The sequence below is a fragment of the Neomonachus schauinslandi genome, chromosome 4 (genome assembly GCF_002201575.2).
Source record: "Neomonachus schauinslandi chromosome 4, ASM220157v2, whole genome shotgun sequence".
Classification (NCBI taxonomy): Eukaryota; Metazoa; Chordata; class Mammalia; order Carnivora; family Phocidae; genus Neomonachus; species Neomonachus schauinslandi.
Genome location: NC_058406.1, coordinates 60,586,396 through 60,606,522, shown reverse-complemented (window position 1 = coordinate 60,606,522; position 20,127 = coordinate 60,586,396). Strand labels below are relative to the sequence as shown.

The window sequence follows — 20,127 nt, the reverse complement described above, 5'->3', positions numbered from 1 at the left end:
TAAAAAAAACTCATAAAACTCTCGTTAGAAAGTCAGGCTATTCAGGGGCGCCTGGGTGGTGCAGTCAGTTAAACGTCTGCCTTCGGCTCAGGTCATGATCCCAGGGTCCTGGGATCGAGCCCCACATCAGGCTCTCTGCTCAGCGGGAAGCCTGCTTCTCCCTTTCCCACTCCACCTGCTTGTTTCTGCTCTTGTTAACTCTCTCTCTGTCAAATATATAAATAAAATCTTAAAAAAAAAAAAGGAAGTCAGGCTATTCATTGTCCCAATATGTCATTTCATCTAATTGAAAACTGAGAAATTTGTTACCGTTTATTTAGCAGTTTGCCTCTGGTGAATCTTTGCAGGTTCCCTTCCCGTGGCTGGGAATTAGTTAATTAGTATTACAAAACACTTGAAGAGGGAAATGCACTCCAGCTCACCCTTTGGGTTACGAGGGAGCCCATTTTAGGTTGCTAACAAGCACTGCTGAAGGATAGAGAAGAACATGAAAATACAGCATCAGAATAGCCACACAGAGAGCAGCATCTCATTCTCTCCCAAGTGCCTGTTGTAACCTGAATCTGTCACTCGCTCACTCTTTTCATGTAAATCTTTTATGCCTGACACCAAATTCAGGTCCTTAAAACTTATAAAAAGGTGCCAATTTTACACACGTAGGGCTCTTCTCATATTTTCACTTTATTATTAATTTCCCATTTTTCATCACTTCGTCTTCTGAACAGAATATTTTGTTTGATGTTCTTTTATATTTTTCATGGAAAAAAGGCTGTTTCCAACTAAGGGTGGTTTTAAAAGTCAAGGAACTGAAGGAAAGGAATGACATTTTTTTTTTTTTTTAAAGATTTTATTTATTTGAGACAGAGAGAGCACATGAGAGGGGGGAGGGTCAGAGGTAGAAGCAGGCTCCCTGCCAAGCAGGGAGCCCGATGCGGGACTCGATCCAGGGACTCCAGGATCATGACCTGAGCCAAAGGCAGTCGCCTAACCAACTGAGCCACCCAGGCGCCCAAGGAATGACATTTTTTCACATGCTTCTAACTTTAAGGCTGACTTCAGCCTTTGTTCAGCGTGAAATCTCGAAGCCTCTTCCTTAGTACCGCCGGAGGCCCCACGTGTGATTTCTCAACTGATTGCTAGATGGCGCTAGAGAGCAAGGCAACTAGGAAAGAACCTCTAATAAGATTGATTGCTCTGGGTTCACGTGGGTTGAAAGGAAGTTCTTACGTAGAGCTCTATCACATTTCAGCACAGACTATTTCCAGTTGTGATGATTTGTAGGATATCAGCAGCATAAAATGCAGAGGGCACTAGCAATCAATTTATAGTTTTCTTTCCACTTTTTGTGTGTATGTGTGCATTTGGGAATTGCTTATTTCACTGTAGCGCTTTCTGGGTATGGCACCTAGGGCTGTGGTGGAGAGGTATACAAATATAAATAGATAGCTATGCTAATTGTTTGGCCCTTCATGGAAATAGTTTTAACTTCCCGCAAGACCCCTCTCCACTTTCTTTAATCTTTCCTCCTTATGACATGACATTTGGGGACATAATGAGGAGGGTGTACCAAGTACTTTCACACCCTCATATAAGTGTGAACAACTGTGTATTTTTCTCTCTCAACCCCATACCCTGTGGCATTAAGAAATTTTCTGCTTTTGTTAATTAGAAAGATTTATGGGCACCTCAAAAAGATTTGAGCTTAAAAAGAAAGAGATAAAAGGCAACTGACAGGCATTATGTCACTTGCTTGATTCTAGCAGCTCTCCTTTGGCTTTTATATTTTTCGGTGCAGACCCTTAATGAGCTTGATAACTGACCCTCAGCAAGTGAATGTCACAAAAATTACACATCCTAGAGGTGATAACTATCCTGAGAAAAAAAGTTTTCTTGTCCCTAGATTAGGCAAGCAACATTTTACTCTCCTCATTATACAATGTGAGCAAGGCTCGTAGAACTTGCCATGAGTTAGGAAGGCAACTCTTCCTACAAGCTCAGAAAACATTGCTGAAGTGAAAGTCACATACTACTGTGATGCTCTGATACACACCGAGGTCTGTAAATTCTTTATATGTCATATTTTAAATCAACAAGCTTTAGTAAGTAAAGAGACAGTTCAGGAACTAAAGATGCTATCTTTCTATTGTTTCCTTACATTTATAAATCTTAAAATTGTTTCTATGTGGAATCAGCTGGAAGGTTGTGTTTATGAGTGAGAAAGGGCAGTGTTTATTTTCATTTCCAGGGTTAAAAAATTCTTGAAACCCTCATCATTACATAGGCTATTTGTTGCTCCAAAATGTCAGCTAAAAATTCCTTAAAAGAAAATACAGTGGGGCGCCTGGGTGGCTCAGTTGGTTAAGCGACTGCCTTCGGCTCAGGTCATGATCCCAGGGTCCTGGGATCGAGTCCCACATCGGGCTCCCTGCTCAGCAGGGAGTCTGCTTCTCCCTCTGACCCTCCCCCCTCTCATGCTCTCTCTCTCATTCTCTCTCAAATAAATAAATAAAATCTTAAAAAAAAAAATACAGTGAATGCAACTGACTACTGTACTAGAGAATATATTTAATGAAGAAATGAAAAAAAAAAGAGGCCTAATTTTGCAATATATTTAATTAAATAAAGGAATCATACTAAAGTAGAGTTATCCTTAAAACTGGTCCCATGTTGTCTAGAAGGGAAGAATTTATCTTTTTATATGTTCTGATTGGTTTTTGTGGCTTTTAAAATGTGGCCAGGGAGTCAGACTGGTTTCCAGAGACATGATTAAAGAAGACAGAGAGGGCAGGGTTAGACCCTGGCAAGCTGGTGCGTGTGCAGCAGATATGGAGTTTGCTGTGTTCAAGCTGTATCTCTATCAGTGCAGGCCACTGGTTCTAAAGGTCTGTCATGAGCAGGCATAAACTGAAGTAAACTGGCCAGGATTAGAGGTAGTCAGAGTGAGAAGGGATAATTTCCCTGCAGTCAAAGGTTGTATTGGCTGCAGACTGAGAGTACTCTAGGTTCCAGTGGAGCTGGAAGAACTTTAGGGGTAGGCAGCTCCCAAAGCCCATTGATTCCCAAAGCCCAAACCAGGGTATACAAGTTCCTGCTTCCTACAGATGGTTCAAACATTCTGGTCAGGCCAAGCCCCCAGAGACAGCATGGTGTAAGGGAAACTCTACTAGCAGGCCCAGGTTCAACTATTAACTACCATTTTCCCACCATGTAGTTTCATACAAATTACTTAAATCATTGGAGTCTCCGTTTGTTTTACCTGGAAAATGGAAACCACAAGGCCCACTTCACAAGATTGTGGTGAAGATTAAACAGCATTAATGTTTGTGAGGGCCTATCATGATCATTCATTCATTCCACAGATAGGTATTTAGCACCTACCATATGCCAGACACTGTTTTAAGTATTGGTGAGACAGCATCAAGAAGAAGAAAAGAAGTTCATGCCCTCATGATATTTACAGTTAGTGTAGATACCAATGAAAAAGTAAATGATTGGCTAAAATTATAATTCCAGGTCAGTATAATTCCAGGTGCTAGGAAGATACTAATTCTTGTTGGTCTAAAGCTTAAATTTTGTTGAACCACACAGGGGGAAACACAGCCTGGGTTTAAGCAAGGTGGGAGGTCAGATAAGAAGCAATGGTGTAAAGCTAAAATCTGCAAAGGACAACCCCAGGGTGAACCAGGAAAAATAAAATCCACTCTAAGTTAAGAGATGCAAGGATAAGTGTCCATTTTGTCCTTGGATCCAGGTAAAATGAAAAAAAAGTTAAAGAATGAAATATTTACCCTCAGAAGTCCCATCCACAGTCCACAAAGATCCAAGTTTTAAAATAGAAAATACTACTGCATGTATTTTCTGAAAAACTCCAAGTGGAAGTTTTGAAGTGGTCCTATGGCTTAGTGGACCTATATAATTAGCAAGAGCAAACACAGAGCATCTGTGAGCTAACCTACACCAAATCAGGGCCAAAAAATTTGCTGGAGATAAAGTTCCAAGGAACCTGAGCTCACAGTAGAAACACAAATCTCTAAATATGTGATGAAACCAGGAGCAAGAATTAGCAGAAACAACGAACTACATAATTAGTCATATAAAGACTGCAGAGATTAGAAACAACAGACATTCAGATATGGAATATAAAATAAATGTGTTTGAAAAAAGAAAATAATCCATTAAAAGTATGTGGAAAAAACATGGGACTTTCAAAACTGACACACACACACATTTTCTAGATATGGAATAGAAATTAGAAATAAGTTGAAATTGAAATGTAATGAACAGAACAACATATTAGATCCAGTTACCAAGACAATATGTGAACTGGAAGACAGATTTGAAGAAATTACCAGAAGGCATCATAGAAAAAGTAAATCATGGGAAATATATATAAAGACATTGAGGAATGTGGAAAATAGAGTGAAAAGATCTAAAATACTTCTAGAGTTCCAGAAAGGGAAAATAAAGAAGATGGAGAACAGAAATATTAGCAGAGGTAGTGGTGAGGGATTATCTAGAATGTATAAAAGATGCCAATTCTCAGATGCTGGACACCCAACAAATTCAAAGCAAGATACATTAAATCCATGAAAACTACCACATAGTTAAATGTAGGATACCAAAGACAAAGAGAAGTGCTAACCGCAGTTTAGGGTAGACTGAAAATAAAAGAACAAATTAGATCCACAGATGAAAGTTTACCAGAAGCAAGGAGGGTCAAAAACATGTTGAATGCATCTTGGAAGTATAGGGGAAAAGTAATTAAACACCTCAAATCCCATATTCACTAAAGTACCTTTCAAGAAAGAGTGATAAGGGTGTTTTTCACATATTTACTTCTAATAGAGTCATGTTAAAGGAATTTTTAAAGATGTATTTGAGGAAAAGGAAAATGATCTAGGAGGAAGGTGTGAAATATAAGTGCAATTAATAATGATGCAGTTAATATGGGTAAGTCTAAATGAACCATAGCTGGATAAAACAATAAAATAATACCTAAGATGTAGAATTTAAAAAATCATGATGAAACTAAAATAATGGACAGAAACATCATATAATTCAGGAGAGAATGATTTGCAATTAAAATGCTCTAAAACCTTTTGTTTGGGAGATCTTCTGTTTTAATAACAAATATATTAAATACAGAATTTGTTAAGTTAAATATGTTAAAGTTTCTAGGCACCCACCAAGAATAGAAAAACAGAGCACATATCCAAGCTAAAATTAACAACTCAGGAAACAACAGATGTTGAGGATGCGGAGAAAGGGGAACCCTCCTACACTGTTGGTGGGAATGCAAACTGGTGCAGCTACTCTGGAAGACAGTATGGAGGTTCCTCAAAAAATTGAAAATTGAAAATTGTAGAGCTACCCTACAACCCAGCAATTGCACTACTAGGTATTTATCCAAAGGTAAAAACATAGTGATTCAAAGGGGCACATGCACTCCAATGTTTATAGCAGCAATGTCCACAATAGCCAAAATATGGAAAGAGCCCAGATGTCCATCAACGGATGAATGGATAAAGAAGATGTGGTGTATATATACATATAATAGAATATTACTCAGCCATCAAAAAGCATGAAATCTTGCCATTTGCAATGACGTGGATGGAACTAGAGGGTATTATGCTAAGTGAAATAAGTCAGTCAGGGAAAGACAAATATCATATGATTTCACTCATATGTGGAATTTAAGAAACAAAACAGATGAATATAGAGGAAGGGAAGGAAAATAAGATGAAAACAGAGGGAGACAAACCATAAGAGACTCTTAACTCTAAGAAGTAAACAGGGTTGCTGGAGGGGAGGTGGGTAGGGGAATGGGGTAACTGGGTGATGGGCATTAAGGAGGCACTTGATGTAATGAGCCCTGGGTGTTATATGCAGCTGATGAATCACTAAATTACCTCTGAAACTAATAATACATTATATGTTATTTAAATAGAATTTAAATTAAAAAAATACAAGTTTTTAAAAACAACAAAAAAAGAAAAACAGTGCATATTCAAAGAATCCAAAGAAAAACAAAAAAAGGGTAGGGTGAGAAAAAAGAAAAAACTAGAGAGAATAAAATAATATGGTAGTAATGAATTCAAATTATTTCAGCAATCAGTGAATGTAACAAGCAATCAGTGAATGTAACAACCAGTGGGAGTAGCAAAAGGTATATAAGAACCTTACAGAGAAGATTATAAAATCTAACTAAAAGATATTAAAGAACATTTAAATAAATGGAAAAATCCACTAAGTTCATGGGAGGGGAGACCCAATATCATAAAGATGTCAGATCTTTCCATATTGATCTATAGGTTTAAAATATCTATAATCTGGGGTACCTGGCTGGCTCATTCAGGAGAGTATGAGACTCTTGATCTCAGGGTCATGAGTTTGAGCCCCACATTGGGTATAGAGATTACTAAAAAAATAAAAAAATAAACTTGAAAAAATCTATAATCAAAATCTTATTTTTTGTGTGTGTATAAAATGCAAGCTGATTATAAAATCTATATGGAAGAGTGAAAGCCAAGAAAAATCAAGAAAGCCAAGATGAGACATACCTTACCAGATATCAAGACTTTAAAAATGCTACTGTAATTAAAATTGTGTATTATTGACATAGGGATAAACAAATATTTCAATGGAACAGAGTAGAAAAACTGAAAACAGATCTATCTAAATGTAGATCCTTGATGAATGAAAGAACTACTATTATACATCAGTTGGGGAAGGGATGCCCTTGTATTTTATTTTTATTTTTATTATTTTTTTTAGGAAAGAAGAAAAAGAAAGTTTGTAATCATTATTTCATGTTTGTTCATCCTGTTCTCTTTATACCTGGACCACATCTCCATCATCTGCCTCTTCATTGAGACGTCTCCTAACTACCTCAACAAAAAGCAATCTCTCTCTCTCTCTTTTTGTTAACACACTGGGAATGAATCAATCAGTCACTTCTCTCCTCACACAGTTCAGGTACCTCCATTCTATCCTTTTGTTCATTAAAAAGAAATAGGTAGACATTTAATGCTCTAATGGTGACAGAGTGGTGTAGAAAGAAGTCTGAATTATCTGGTGATTCATTATTTTGGATAAGAACATATCTGAACTTGATAGTAATGTAGGGGTCAAAAACTGTTGAGTGCCAGAGTTTTACTCACTTAAAATGCAGAAATACAAAGCATGGCATTCATGGCCCAACTAATGATTCCCCTAATTTATTATAAATAAATATATTTAGTATTCACCACATACAGTTAAATTATAAATGAGATATTGTAGGCACCTGAATAAAAACAAAAGAGAAGACAATTTCTGTCCTTGAAGTATTTTTTTAAATTTTTTATTGTTACGTTAATCCCCATACATTACATCATTAGTTTTAGATGTAGTGTTCCATGATTCATTGTTTGTGCATAACACCCAGTGCTCCATGCAGAATGTGCCCTCCTCAATACCCATCACCAGGCTAACCCATCCTCCCACCCCCCTCCCCTCTAGAACCCTCAGTTTGTTTTTCAGAGTCCATTGTCTCTCATGGTTCGTCTACCCCTCCGATTTCCCCCCCTTCATTCTTCCCCTCCTGCTACATTCTTCTTCTTCTTCTTTTTTTTTTTTCTTTCTTAACATATATTGCATTATTTGTTTCAGAGGTACAGATCTGAGATTCAATAGTCTTGCACAATTCACAGCGCTTACCAGAGCACATACCCTCCCCTGTCCTTGAAGTATTTATGAACTAAAAATAAATAATTATAAGACAAAATAATATAAGCGCATAAAGTGGCACAAAATGCTGTGGCCTTTGGTAAGGCATAGGTGGGGATCGGGTAGCCTCAGACAAGGTTCACTTATGATGTGATTAAGCTGACTGAGCTATTACTGAAGGCTTATTAATATATTGACAAGATTGGGCAAGGTGTCAAGGTTAAAAAATATAGGATACAGGGATAGGGTAACAGTAGGTTAACACGGAATGTATGGGATATAGTAGAACTTCTAATTTGTCTAGGTGTGCGTTACCAGGGATGCTATTGCTAGTTTGTGCAGGATAATTCCTTATTTTGTGGGATTGTCCAAAACATTGTAGGAAGTTCAGTACTCATTTGAGAAGAGAAGAAATGACAGTATCTCTCTGCTTAGAACCACTGGGACATACGATACTCAGTGGGAGGTATCACTGGAAAATATACCATTGATCATTTGGGATTCCAGGATGACATAATTTCACTTAATTTTAGAGGTAATGGAGAATTATTGGTGGTTTTAAAGTAGGGTAATGATATCATTGGAGTTCCATAGAAGGAAGGTTATTTGCTGGTAGTAGAGGGTTAAGTGGACTAAGGTCATAAGGAAGCTAGAATGGGAGAGAAGTTTAAAGACAAAGGAAGCAGAGCAGTTGAGGTGGGACATAGAGACTGGGGGTTAACTCTGTGTGTGTGTATGTGTGTGTGTGTGAGAGAGAGAGATTGAGAGAGAGAGGCTGGAGCTATGGATTGTATGAAATCACAAGAAAACTCATGAAGATGAGAGAAGCAAGGTAGGAGGAGTTTAAAGTGGTCATAAGCTCGCTGCTGAGACTGCTGATTGGGGTGAGCTGGCAAGAGAAATAAAGTGGGGATGAGGAAGGGAAGGAAAGAAAAGAGCACATTTAAGGAGACTGAGGGAAGTTTCAGTACAAAGAAGCATGTAGGAGAGGTGATAGATTAAAAAGGGGAGCACTGACCTTTGGTGATAAGGAAGAGACCCTATTGCTCCTACTTGATAAACATTCTGCTCCAGCACAGCAAATGGCCACAACCCCCTCACCACTCTCCTTTTCTTCATTCCTCCTAGGAACATCAGTTTCAGGGTGCTATCATCTTACACAATTGCTGCATTCTGGGAAAACTATGTGTAAATTAAAATTTTATAACTTACATTCAACTTTTATAAGTTGAATTGCATTCCAAGTGGACTAGGCAAGCTTTCTATTTAAAGGAACTCTTTGATGGACCCTTTGGTAATGTGAGAAATTAATTCCAAATGCATCTGTTTTACAGTTGCTGTCCCTGGATCTCTGGTTTTCTTCTCCTGGACAGCTAACTAGGTCATAGCATTCTATTCTCAGAGCCCAGCCCCACACGAACACTAATTGGTTTTCGCATCTGAAAGGTTGTGTATCGCTTTGTCATTTCTAAATTTACATGATGTAATCCATGCACAAGATGGGAGAGATTTCATACCCAGTGGGAGGGGCAAGTGCCACATGCTTAGTTTTCCAAATATATCTAGAGACACACAATATTTTAAGAGGCAGGACTTCAGGAGCGCCTTCCTCAATCTCAGATTGCAACAATTGGTGGTTTCAGTGGCAACTAGTAGATCCCTATCAACTGTGGAGAAAGTAATCTGACAATTTCTCACCTTGACATGTATTTTGTGAAGGAAAACAATAACCATTAAAAACCAATATGCAAATAAACAACAACCAAACCCCCCCATCAAATCACGCGTTATAAAACTACAGGCTGTGAACTTCATAACCCAAAACTGAAAAATAAATGTACCATTTTTAAGACATTGTGGAGGGCTGCGAGGCCCATACTTGGGAGCATTCCATTAGTCAGGACCACAGGCCAAATCTTGTACCCGTATTTTAAAAGCACGATGCCAGGCTAAAAATTACACCTTGTTCTTTTAACAAGTCAGAATGCCCCTCAGATCAGCAGTCACCTGCACGTTGTAAGAATTTCTGGGAGAGACCCCACAGGTAATCAACCTTCAAAATGCTGTCCTTTGGTCACAGCTGCTGTGTCACCTCTGCCCTCACTTTCCTCTTCCGTGTATCCCATTGGTTGCATCCCCTCCCCCCAAAATGACGGGCAGGTTAGCACTTCGGCATCCCCTTCTAGTCTGCTTCTCCTACTTGGGGGTATGTTGCAATCATCTCGGAAAGTTCGCTTTTATGTATTTTTTTTTTTATTTTCATCTGAGAAACTTTAAAAGCTTCTGATGTCTGGGTGCCACGCCCCTGGGTTTGGACGTAATTGGCCCTGGGCATTGGTACTTGTAAAAGTTCGCCAGGTGATTCTCCTGTGCGGCCAAAGTTGCGAGCCGCTGTCTTCCAGGCTGTTGAACTGGAGGCCCTGCTGGAGTTACCCCATCCATTCCCGTTCCCATATCCTCAGGCTCTTTGACTTTAAGGACCTATTGATCTCTGGTATCGCTGGCTCTGTCTTTCATAATAAAAGCTGAGAAGGCAGGCGGAGGAGAAGTAGCTGAATTCTTTCCCTCACTGGCTTCCAGAAGAAGCTGGAAGAAGTCCAGCAAATACAAATATTGGCAAAATATATCAAGCTTCTGAAAAGTGCCACCTCCTGTGCCAGGGACATTCAGAAAGCACTGAAGAGCCTCTGGTGAGAATTTCAGCTCTGCCTCCACAAACTTAGGAAAGGTACTTCTCCTTCCTGAGGCTGTTTTCTCATCTATAAAAATTGGAGTACCTACTTCCTGAGCCTTACTTAGATGACTACTCGAAGGGTCTGAAATAGCGCGCAGCATGCAGTAGGCACTCAATAGTGACAGGTATATACATGGAAAGCATAGCGAAAATAGTTGAAGCTTTTTCACTGATTATGTTCCGAATTAATAACAATTATGATTTACTGAGCCCATTTATCCAATTCTTTAACTATGAAACAAATGTGTATTACCTATCAACTTTATGCCAGCCATACTGCTAGATACTAGGGATATGGTTATGAATAAAATACACAGGATTCCTACCGTAGTACATCTTACAGCTTAGCCGAACGCTTTACCTATTTCTGGAGTTGATTTCAAGCAGTCCAGAGATTGAACTTGCTAGAGGGACGGTACAACTAACAAACGGACCTTCCACGTACTCTCACAGCAAATACTCAGGATGTACTATATTGTTAAGAGAAATCTGAACCAAGTAGAGAGACAAAGACTCAGCAGAGTTCTGTAACAGTTGTGAAGGGCCAGAAAAGCTCTTAAGAAGCCTTAGGAGACTATCAAAAGGAAAATCTCAAAAGACCTGATGGGGGGCGCCTGGGTGGCTCAGTTGTTAAGCGTCTGCCTTCGGCTCAGGTCATGATCCCAGGGTCCTGGGATCGAGCCCCGCATCGGGCTCCCTGCTCCGCAGGAAGCCTGCTTCTCCCTCTCCCACTCCCGCTGCTTGTGTTCCCTCTCTCGCTGTATCTCTCTCTGTCAAATAAATAAAATCTTTAAAAAAAAAAAAAAGACCTGATGGGTTTTTCCCACACCCATTTGGGCAGTTTTATGAACAGTGGTATATTTCTCTGGGTTCTTGAAGGTGCTCTTGGGAGCACAGCTGTGCCCCCCAGGCTGTGTAGCTGTGCACGTATTGTAAGGTGTATGACTTCGCTACATTACGGGAACTTGTATTTTTTGGTTGGGTCTCCTGGCACCTTTTAATCAATCACCCACTCCTGTGATGATACTGCCTCGCTCAAGAGCAATCCTAAGAGCTGGTATTATTATGTCTATTTTACGTATAAAACTTAAGTTACTTGCCCAAGGTCATTGGGTTGGTAAATGGAGAAGCTGAGATTGAACCTCAGGTCTGTATGATTCCACAACTCATGCTCCTAAGCTCTGCTTCAAAGTAGACAGACTTCAGGGGACTGTGTTTTGGAAATACCAAAATCTGACTGTTCAGAGAATTAATTTTAAAAGCATAAGTAAAGAATAAGAAGAGCAGATGGAACTAGCAGACGATGCTGTGACTGAACCTAATCTAATCTTGGCCTATGGGCCTCTTATGAAATTATATAAGAGACTGGAATCTAATAAAGAATTGTGTCCAGTTTGCCCGGTTATCAATCAAACCTACTGATACTTAATTTTATGACATTCTGTAGATTAAAGGCTTCATGATTCAGATTCCCATCTCTTCATAGCTGCAGCTGCAACTCTTTCGTTAGACTAAGAATATAATAAATAGCTATAGCTAAAAAACCCACATTAGCAATTTGTGTATGGTGTAAGATCCTTGCTAACTCCAGATAATCTTTCTCCACCTTCAGGATAAAGCTTTTTACTGTGATGATGGGATGTGTGAGTGAGTGTGGAAGCATTTATGTGTGTGTAAGAGTATACATGTATAGCAACTCATGTGCAAATGCTCTGGAGCTCATGTGGAAGAACAGAGATTTTAAGCCAGTTTTTCCAGACTTCCATGGGTTGCAGTATATATTTACTATGGTATCCATCCAGCTCACAAGTGACTGCTTTTGCCATTCCCCATCCAGAATAGGGGTACCTGGCAGCCCTGTTTATATTAATGAAATATGACCCCACTGCCACTCTGGCCACACTTGTTTAGACCAGGGGTGGCCATTTGATCCAAAAAGGGCCAATCGCATTCTCGTAGGGCAGACTGCATTTATTCCTAATTCATTATGCTTTCTGTATCTATGCCCTTTGCCAAGTGACTCTGCAGTTCCTTCCACTAGAGGCTGAGTATTATGTTATTTTGTCTCCCTATTGGATATTGGACTCAGCTATGTGACTTGCCCATGGAATGCCATGGGGTGCAACTTGAACATAAGCCTTAAGTGGGCATGTGAAGTTGGGCCTGTCCTCTTGAGTTCCTAGCCTTTGTCCATGAGAAGAACATGTCTCAGGTAGCTGCTGGTCCAAAGACAGGGAGAGACATGTGGGACAGACCAGGTTGAAACCTGTGCTCCGTCAAGCCACCTACAACCAGCTCACAGACACATGAGCAAGAAATAAGTACTTATGATTATATATCCTTGGATGCTGGTGTGGATTTTATAGAGAATTATTATGGCAAAACATAACTGATATATCTCTGCTTGAAACTTTACAGTTAAGCTGAGAGACAAAGAGACTGTCTATTGGGAACTGGGGCATGTAAATGGTAGAGTTCACTATGGAAGAATGTTGAACTTTTTTTTTCTCTTTTTCTGACTTGCTCCTTCGCTTAAGTTTTTTTGTTTGTTTGTTTTTTCCCCTTTTTTGGCTCTTTTTTTTGAGGTAAACTTCACATGACATACAATTAATCATTTTAAAGTGAACAATTCAGTGGCCGTTAGTACATTCACAGTGTTTTACAACCACCTCTATCTAGTTCCAAAATAGTTTCATCACCCCAAAATAAAACCCTGTAATCATTAAGCCGTTACTCCTAATTTCTCTCTCTCCCCAGCCTCTGGCAACTACCAGTCTGCTTTGTTTTTATTTTTAATTCTTTAAAATTTTTAATGGATTTATGGATTCCCTATTATGGACTGAGTTGTGTACCCCTCCCATCAAATCCATACATTGAAGCACTGACCCCTTATGTGACTGTATTGGAGAGAGGGCCTTTATGGAGGCAACTAGGGTTAGATGAGGTCAGAGGAGTGAAGCCCTGATTCCCCTAGGATGGACACCTTTATAAACAGGTGGAAAGATTGCAGCACTCTCTTTGCCATGTGGGAACATAGGGAGAAGGCTGCCGTCGGCAAGCCGGGAAGATGGGCGTCTGTAAGTCCCACCAGAGCCTGACCATGCTGGCACCCTCATCCCAGATTGTCAGCCTCCACAGCGAGAGAATACATTTCTGTTCTTTAAACCTTCCAGTCTATGGTATCTTGTTATGGCAGCCTGAACTGACTCACACACTTATTCTTAAGGATATTCATATAAATAGGATCATATAATATGTGGTCTCTGTGCCTGGCTTCTTCCCAACGAAGGCATATTTTCCAGGTTCATCCGTGTTGTAGCATGTATCAGTATGTCATTCCTTTTCATGACCGAAGAATATTTTATTATGTGCATACCACATTTTGTTTATCTGCTCATCTGTTAATGGATATTTGGGTTGTTTCTGCCTTTTGGCTGTTGTGAATAGGGCTGCTATAAACATTTGAGTACAAGTATTTGTTTGAGTACCTGTTTTTCATTCTTTTGAGTATATACTGGGGAGTGGAATTGCTGGGTCATAGCGTCATCCTCGGTATGCTGAACTTTTGTGGTGCTCAGATCCTCAAAGCTGTTTCTTGGTTCCTACACAAGGAATCCTTCCTTGGATGCCATAAGATAACCCCAAAATACTTTCAATAAATTCCTTTTGTTGCTGTAGCTAGACAGTTCTCACTTAAGCTAGAGGTAACTGCTGTTACTTGAAACTTAGAAATCTAATCTAAACAAACAAATAATACAATTTCTATTTTTTGGTCCTATAACATTAATAGAATCTTATAAGAAAAATGGGCTAAAAACTCTTACTTCAAAGTTGGCATGGGGTGGTAAATCCCCCATTGATACTAACCAAATCAGGTGACGATCTTGATGGGATTCTGGTTAACTGGACCATGAGATTGTTGCTTAGATTGCCACTCACCTTTGGGACCAGGCAGCACAGGACCTCGCATTCAGAGCATATTCCAATTCAAAACGACTCCTTAACGCTGCCACGTGGCTCCGGCCAGGCCCTCCCCGGCTCACCAGGCAGTCAGAGGAAGAGGAAGGTGAGAGAGACCCGCTGCTGTTACTTGATGCAGGAGACATCAGCTGAGTGAAGAAGGGGTAGTTTCAGTCCTTTCATAACTCCAACAGGCTTAAGCATAGAATAGAATATGGATTTATTTTAACTTTCTATTCTAGGATTTCTCATATTTTAATTTCTATTCATCTCAGTTTGCTTCCGGCTTTTCCTATCGGCCTCTGATGGCAACACATGGCTAGCTTAATTTACTTTTTTGACCCAGTTCTGTGCTGAGAGCTGGCCCATTCAACTTATACTCATCTTTCAGAAAACATGGTATGCTCAAATCAGATTCATAACATGGATATTTAGAAGGTGATTATTTGATGGTTAAAAGATTACATTTTTCACTATGATGATGAGATTCATGGCAGAGTTCCTTTAAACTGTAGCTTAAAATTATCCCCTTTATATGAAATTATTTCCTTTATGTAAAATGAATTTACACACTTTTCCAAGAATACATCCATTTTATAAAATGAAGGATGCTTTAATGTCTGGCAAGCATGAGGACTAAAGAGAGTTGTTGGGGGAGAATTTTTAAAAATAGTTACAAATAGTTAAGTTTAGCTAGAAAATAGAAGAGTATGAGGGAAGAAAATGAGAAAGAGAAGAAAAAAAAATAGGAGATAGTTTTCTTGAATTTCTGACGACCTTGCTGTTTACCTAACCCAACTGAGAACACTAGTGCTTTGACATTATAATCTCATAAGACATGTCAACAGTAGATTTTGGTTTAAAAATAAAATATATGTAAATTCTAGGCTCTTCACAGTAGCCAAGACATTACTGAGTAAAGCTCTGAGAATCATGTGATGTCAGTGTTGAAATGAACCTTCAAACTCTTCAATGATTGAAACTCTTCTATGCCTCTTTTTCAAGTTAGCTATGCAAGCTGATGGGGAGCCTCCCGTGATGGGGACCTCACCGTGTCCAGATCTGTTCATTTACCTTAGGACAACTCTGACAATTAGGAAGTTCTTTCTCCTAAAAAACCAAACCATAATTACACTTCATTTCCATCTGTTGGCCCATAGAGAACAAGGCCAATCCTTTCACCATATGATCATTTTTCAGATGTTTAAAAAACAGCTCTTGGGCTCATCCTAATTTTCTCTTCTCTGGGACAAGCATCTCTGGTTCCTTTAATTGGTTCTCACATACATGATTTTCAATCCATTCATCATTCTGATCTCTCTTCCCTAAAATTTGTGTTCCAGTTATAATTATCCCTTTAAAAGGATATAACTGGGTACTATTTTGTTTGGCCATCTCAGAAGAGAGAGGAATGATACCCATCCTTTATTTTGTGGCAAGACAGCTACTTCACATTCTAACTCCCAAAGAGCTTATTATCTACTAACATGCATGATGCTCCTAAACCATATCTCCACCATTTGATATTCTTACTATTATTTCTCTGACTCTGGTATGTGATGTTATATTAATTCTTGTTAGACATGTCCTATCATTTTATCTTCCAACATATGGAATTTTACAAATCAAGCCCCTTAAACCTGATCCTGGACCATTGTTTAGTGCAGTCCAGTCCAGCAAGTTCTCTTTGCATATAGAGTATGCAAGAGAGTATACTTCATCTTCTCTACTGGTGGAGATTGTGCTAAGAGGCTTGGTCAATATGAGAAGCCATACTAGTTTAGGAGATCCTACCATTGTCTCTGTATCTGGAATCCACTCTCTCATCTAACTGGCTATGTCCCCAGGCTTGGAGCAGTTTTGCCCTGTGAAACACAAAGGTTCAAAGTGAGAGGACACTTGGAACTTAAGCTTTAAAAGTGTCTCTCAACATTCAAGGCCTCTGGCAGATGCTCTTGTTAGTAGGGACTGCTAAAGCCCCACGAATTATACTACTACTTTTCTCTGCTTTGTATGTTTCAGGACTGAAGAGAAGGGAATGGACGTTTAGTGTCCAAAGACTGAAGCTACGTCCTACATAAAAGACTTCCTTTTTGGAAGTTTCATTAAAGAGTCATGAGACAGCCAATAGCTGCAGGCTGCAATTGAAGACCTGGAACCGTTTCCCAGTAAACTGGGTTCTAGTGACTCTAAGCTGAGTTTTTTTTTTGTTTTTTGTTTTATTTTTTTAGGGGAAAAAAATGGATGGTTCCACTTTGGGATTTAGTTGTGCAGTCTCAGGTTGATGCTGTTTCTCCTGTTTTGCCCCTTCCCATCATATGCACATGTATTTGTGAGTCAGTATGTGTGATGTCCACCCCCGTCTCTTGCAGCACTCATTTGCATTGGGAATATATTATTATTTTTGAATTAGTGCTCATGTGTTAGCTTCTTTGCTTATTTTCAAATGCTATCTCCTGACTAGGTATATAGAAAATTAAGGCAATTAGAGAGAAAATTAAAGCAAACAGCTCCTTGATATTAAGGGAAGAAAATTCCATTAGGCTGATTACCAACATATATCACTTTATGCAACATATGTGCGGTATAAAAGCAATGCATCCCAATTAATTTATGCACTAATTTTAGTGATAATTTCCCTTTCTTATTGAGCATAGTGGCTTAATATTTTAACTTACATTTCATTGTAGGTAGGAACTTTTGTATAGAAAAAAGTTGATTTAAATAATTACCTTCTAACATATTTGCTGTACTTTCAAATTTTTACATATTAATTTTTTCAAGCTGGGCTTGCCTGTGCCCATTTGCCTGACTGATTATTTGTTGGAAGGCCCAAATTCATGCTGAATTTGCCTTTGTCCCTATAGATTCAGTGAGTCCACCCTAGAAACTTAATGAACACGGTAAATACATGAATGAAGTTATAGACCTTCATACCTACTTTCTACAAGCAACCCCATACCTATTCCCCAACACCCTTGGATATTGAAGATTTTTTATGGACATATTTCAGAAGCTAAAGTTCTTACCTCAATGTTGCAGAGACACTCTTCTAACTTGGTAACAACTTCAGAAAATTCGGGTCTTCCCTGTAAATAAAGAAAAGACTTTTTCCCCCAAAGAATAAAAGGGAGGTAACTCTCTTTGGATTTTAAAATTGGATATTTGCATTTGTAAAGGATGAGATTAACAATAAAGTATATTTTTATTTAAAATACACTTGTATTGAAGTGTTAATTGAATGTTCATTTGCTGTTCAGGGAGGGATGTTGAGTCTCCTGATAAGAGTTTTAAGTCAGAATTTGCAACTACATTCAGATAATGAAATAGTGGAAAAGCTTTAATTAGCTTTGCATGCTTTTAAATGGCAGGTTTTTCTCTTCAAAATGAAAAGAATAAAAGTGAATACTAGAAACTGTTAACTATCTCAGTGCCTTATAATATACTGCACAATGTGTCGTAGGAAAAGAACTGCTAAAGCAAATTTTATAAGTAGCTTCACTTTGAAAATGCCACCTCAGATTCAAAGCTAAGATCAATAGAAACCTCATGACTATGCCCTATTTTAGGGGTTAAGATAAGCTTTTTATATTCACAAGCTGCCATTAAAGATATTGTTCATTACGAACTTCTGTGTCAGATGAGTTTGGTTAAACAAACATTTATTGTGTTCTGATTATATTCCAAACTTTGTTCTAGTTGCTCGGGATATAAAGATGATTATGGATCTATGGAAAAAAATGCTGGGGATTTTAGAAAATGTTGTTCTCTTTGGAAGAATTTATATGCCTCCTTTTGTCAGATCCTAGGGACTATATAACCTATCATTTCTCCTTTATGAAACTTTTACTGCCAGGAGGTGGATAGCCCAATTTAACATTCAGGTGCAGTAACCAACTAATTTAGATTCTTAGTAGAACAATTTCTCGCTTAATATCTAGCCCTCCCCTGAGGACACTGCTTCCCCCAGAGCCCTCTCAAGTGAAAGCTGTTTCTTCTTGCGTATTCCTGGTACCTCTAGGTCCGTGGGGGTGGTGTTGGGGTGAGTGGAGCTCTGGGTCCTCTTTACCGTCATGGCAACTTCCAAATGGCTTCTCCTCTAAAAACCACCAGTTTATGAAGCTATTATACCAGTCACTGTCCCTCATTCTTTGAAGGCATTAGTGTTTGGCTCCCCGTCATGCTAACACTACGTACGAAGTGCTTTTATTATCCATGCTAGTAATCATTAAAATGGCCTGACCTCTAGGTTCCTTTGTCTCCTCTTCTGCCTTGACCTTACACTCCACCTTCCTGGTAGTCACTTAGCTCCTGGGTCCTATCTTAGATCCCGTTACTAACAAGGTCCACAACCCTTCCAAGTTTTCATCCTGTCAATTTCCATCAGATCACTATCTAAGCTCAATCTTCTCTCTCTCTAGTTTACTTCTTCTGGAACCCTGACTCCAACAATCTTTAACCACACAAACCATCTTGCCACTTTAAAAAAAACAACTTTCTATTGTGAACATTTTCAAATATACCCTAAAGTATTAGAGAACAATTTAATAAACCTCCATGTATCTATCACTCTGCCTTAAAAACCATGTTTATGCTAATATTGTTCTACGTACATACATATGTCTGCATCTATCTATCTACTTACCTACCTATCATCTAATCTATATCCCTTATTTTTTTGTTCATCTTACCATCTTTTCTTTCTTTTTTTTTTGTTTCAAGTTTTTATTTAAATTCTATTTAGTTAACATGTAGTGTAATATTGGTTTCAGGAGTAGAATTTAGTGATTCATTACTTACATATAACACCCAGTGCTCATCACAAGTGCCCTCCTTAATGCCCATCACCCATTTAGCTCATCCCTCACTCACCTCCCTCCATCAACCCTCAGTCTGTCCTCTATAGTTAAGAATCTCTTAACGGTTTGCTTGCTTATCTTACTATCTTTTCACTGTCATTTACTCACCTTGTTTCCTCCCTTACTTAGCTTAGATTTCATTGGTAATCATAATCACTCTCTTCCATACAGCCTCAGCTCCCTTGTCTTATCATGCATTTTGTATACCATTAGAAAAAAAAAAAAAATCCCAATCTTGGTTTTTTCTTACTTCAAAATCATGTCCCTCTAACCTGAGGTGGACCCTCAGTACTGCCTAGAGAGCCTATCACACATTTTTGGCTCACTCACTCTCTCACACTCCAGATACCTATTTCGTACCTTCTCTTTTTTCTTCAAACGTCTAATTCCCACTACTACATTGACCACCCACCAGTGTCTAAATCCACATAATTTGCCTTCACTCGCATTTCTATGGATGAATTTTGCCTTTCTATCTGAGGTCACTTCCTTCACTGTGTACTAACTCTTAACCCTGCTAATCTACTCAAGGGCATTGCTCTAACAATAATTCCCCTTTCTACTTCTTTGCATCACCAATGTTCCCTTTCTATTGTTTAATCCCATCAACATACAACCATACTATAAATTCTTCCATCTTAAAAAGAAATAAGCAACAAAATAAAACTCTTGACTCCACTTCTTCCTCAAGGTACTGCTCCATTTTCTCTAGTCACCAAAATCGCTCCAAAGAACTGCTTAAATTTGCAGTCTCTTACTTTCCTCCTTCCATGTATCCTCCACCCAATCAGACTTTCTTCTGTAACACTCTGCTACACCTGCTCTTGTCAAGGATACAAAGGCCTACCTCCTCATTGCTAAATTCAA

The 20,127-nt window shown here is 38.8% G+C and overlaps 1 protein-coding gene across 1 annotated transcript in view; it reads right to left on the bottom strand.

The window, feature by feature from the left end:
- Positions 1-20,127, bottom strand: part of LOC110570142 (serine/threonine-protein kinase TNNI3K) — a 302,970-nt gene that overhangs the window by 32,080 nt on the left and 250,763 nt on the right. The window contains exons 22-23 of the mRNA XM_021678116.1: positions 17,431-17,490; positions 14,381-14,550 (exon numbers count right to left, since the gene is read on the bottom strand). Coding sequence (XP_021533791.1) covers positions 14,381-14,550; positions 17,431-17,490 — 230 coding nt within the window. The remainder of the gene's footprint in view (positions 1-14,380; positions 14,551-17,430; positions 17,491-20,127) is intronic.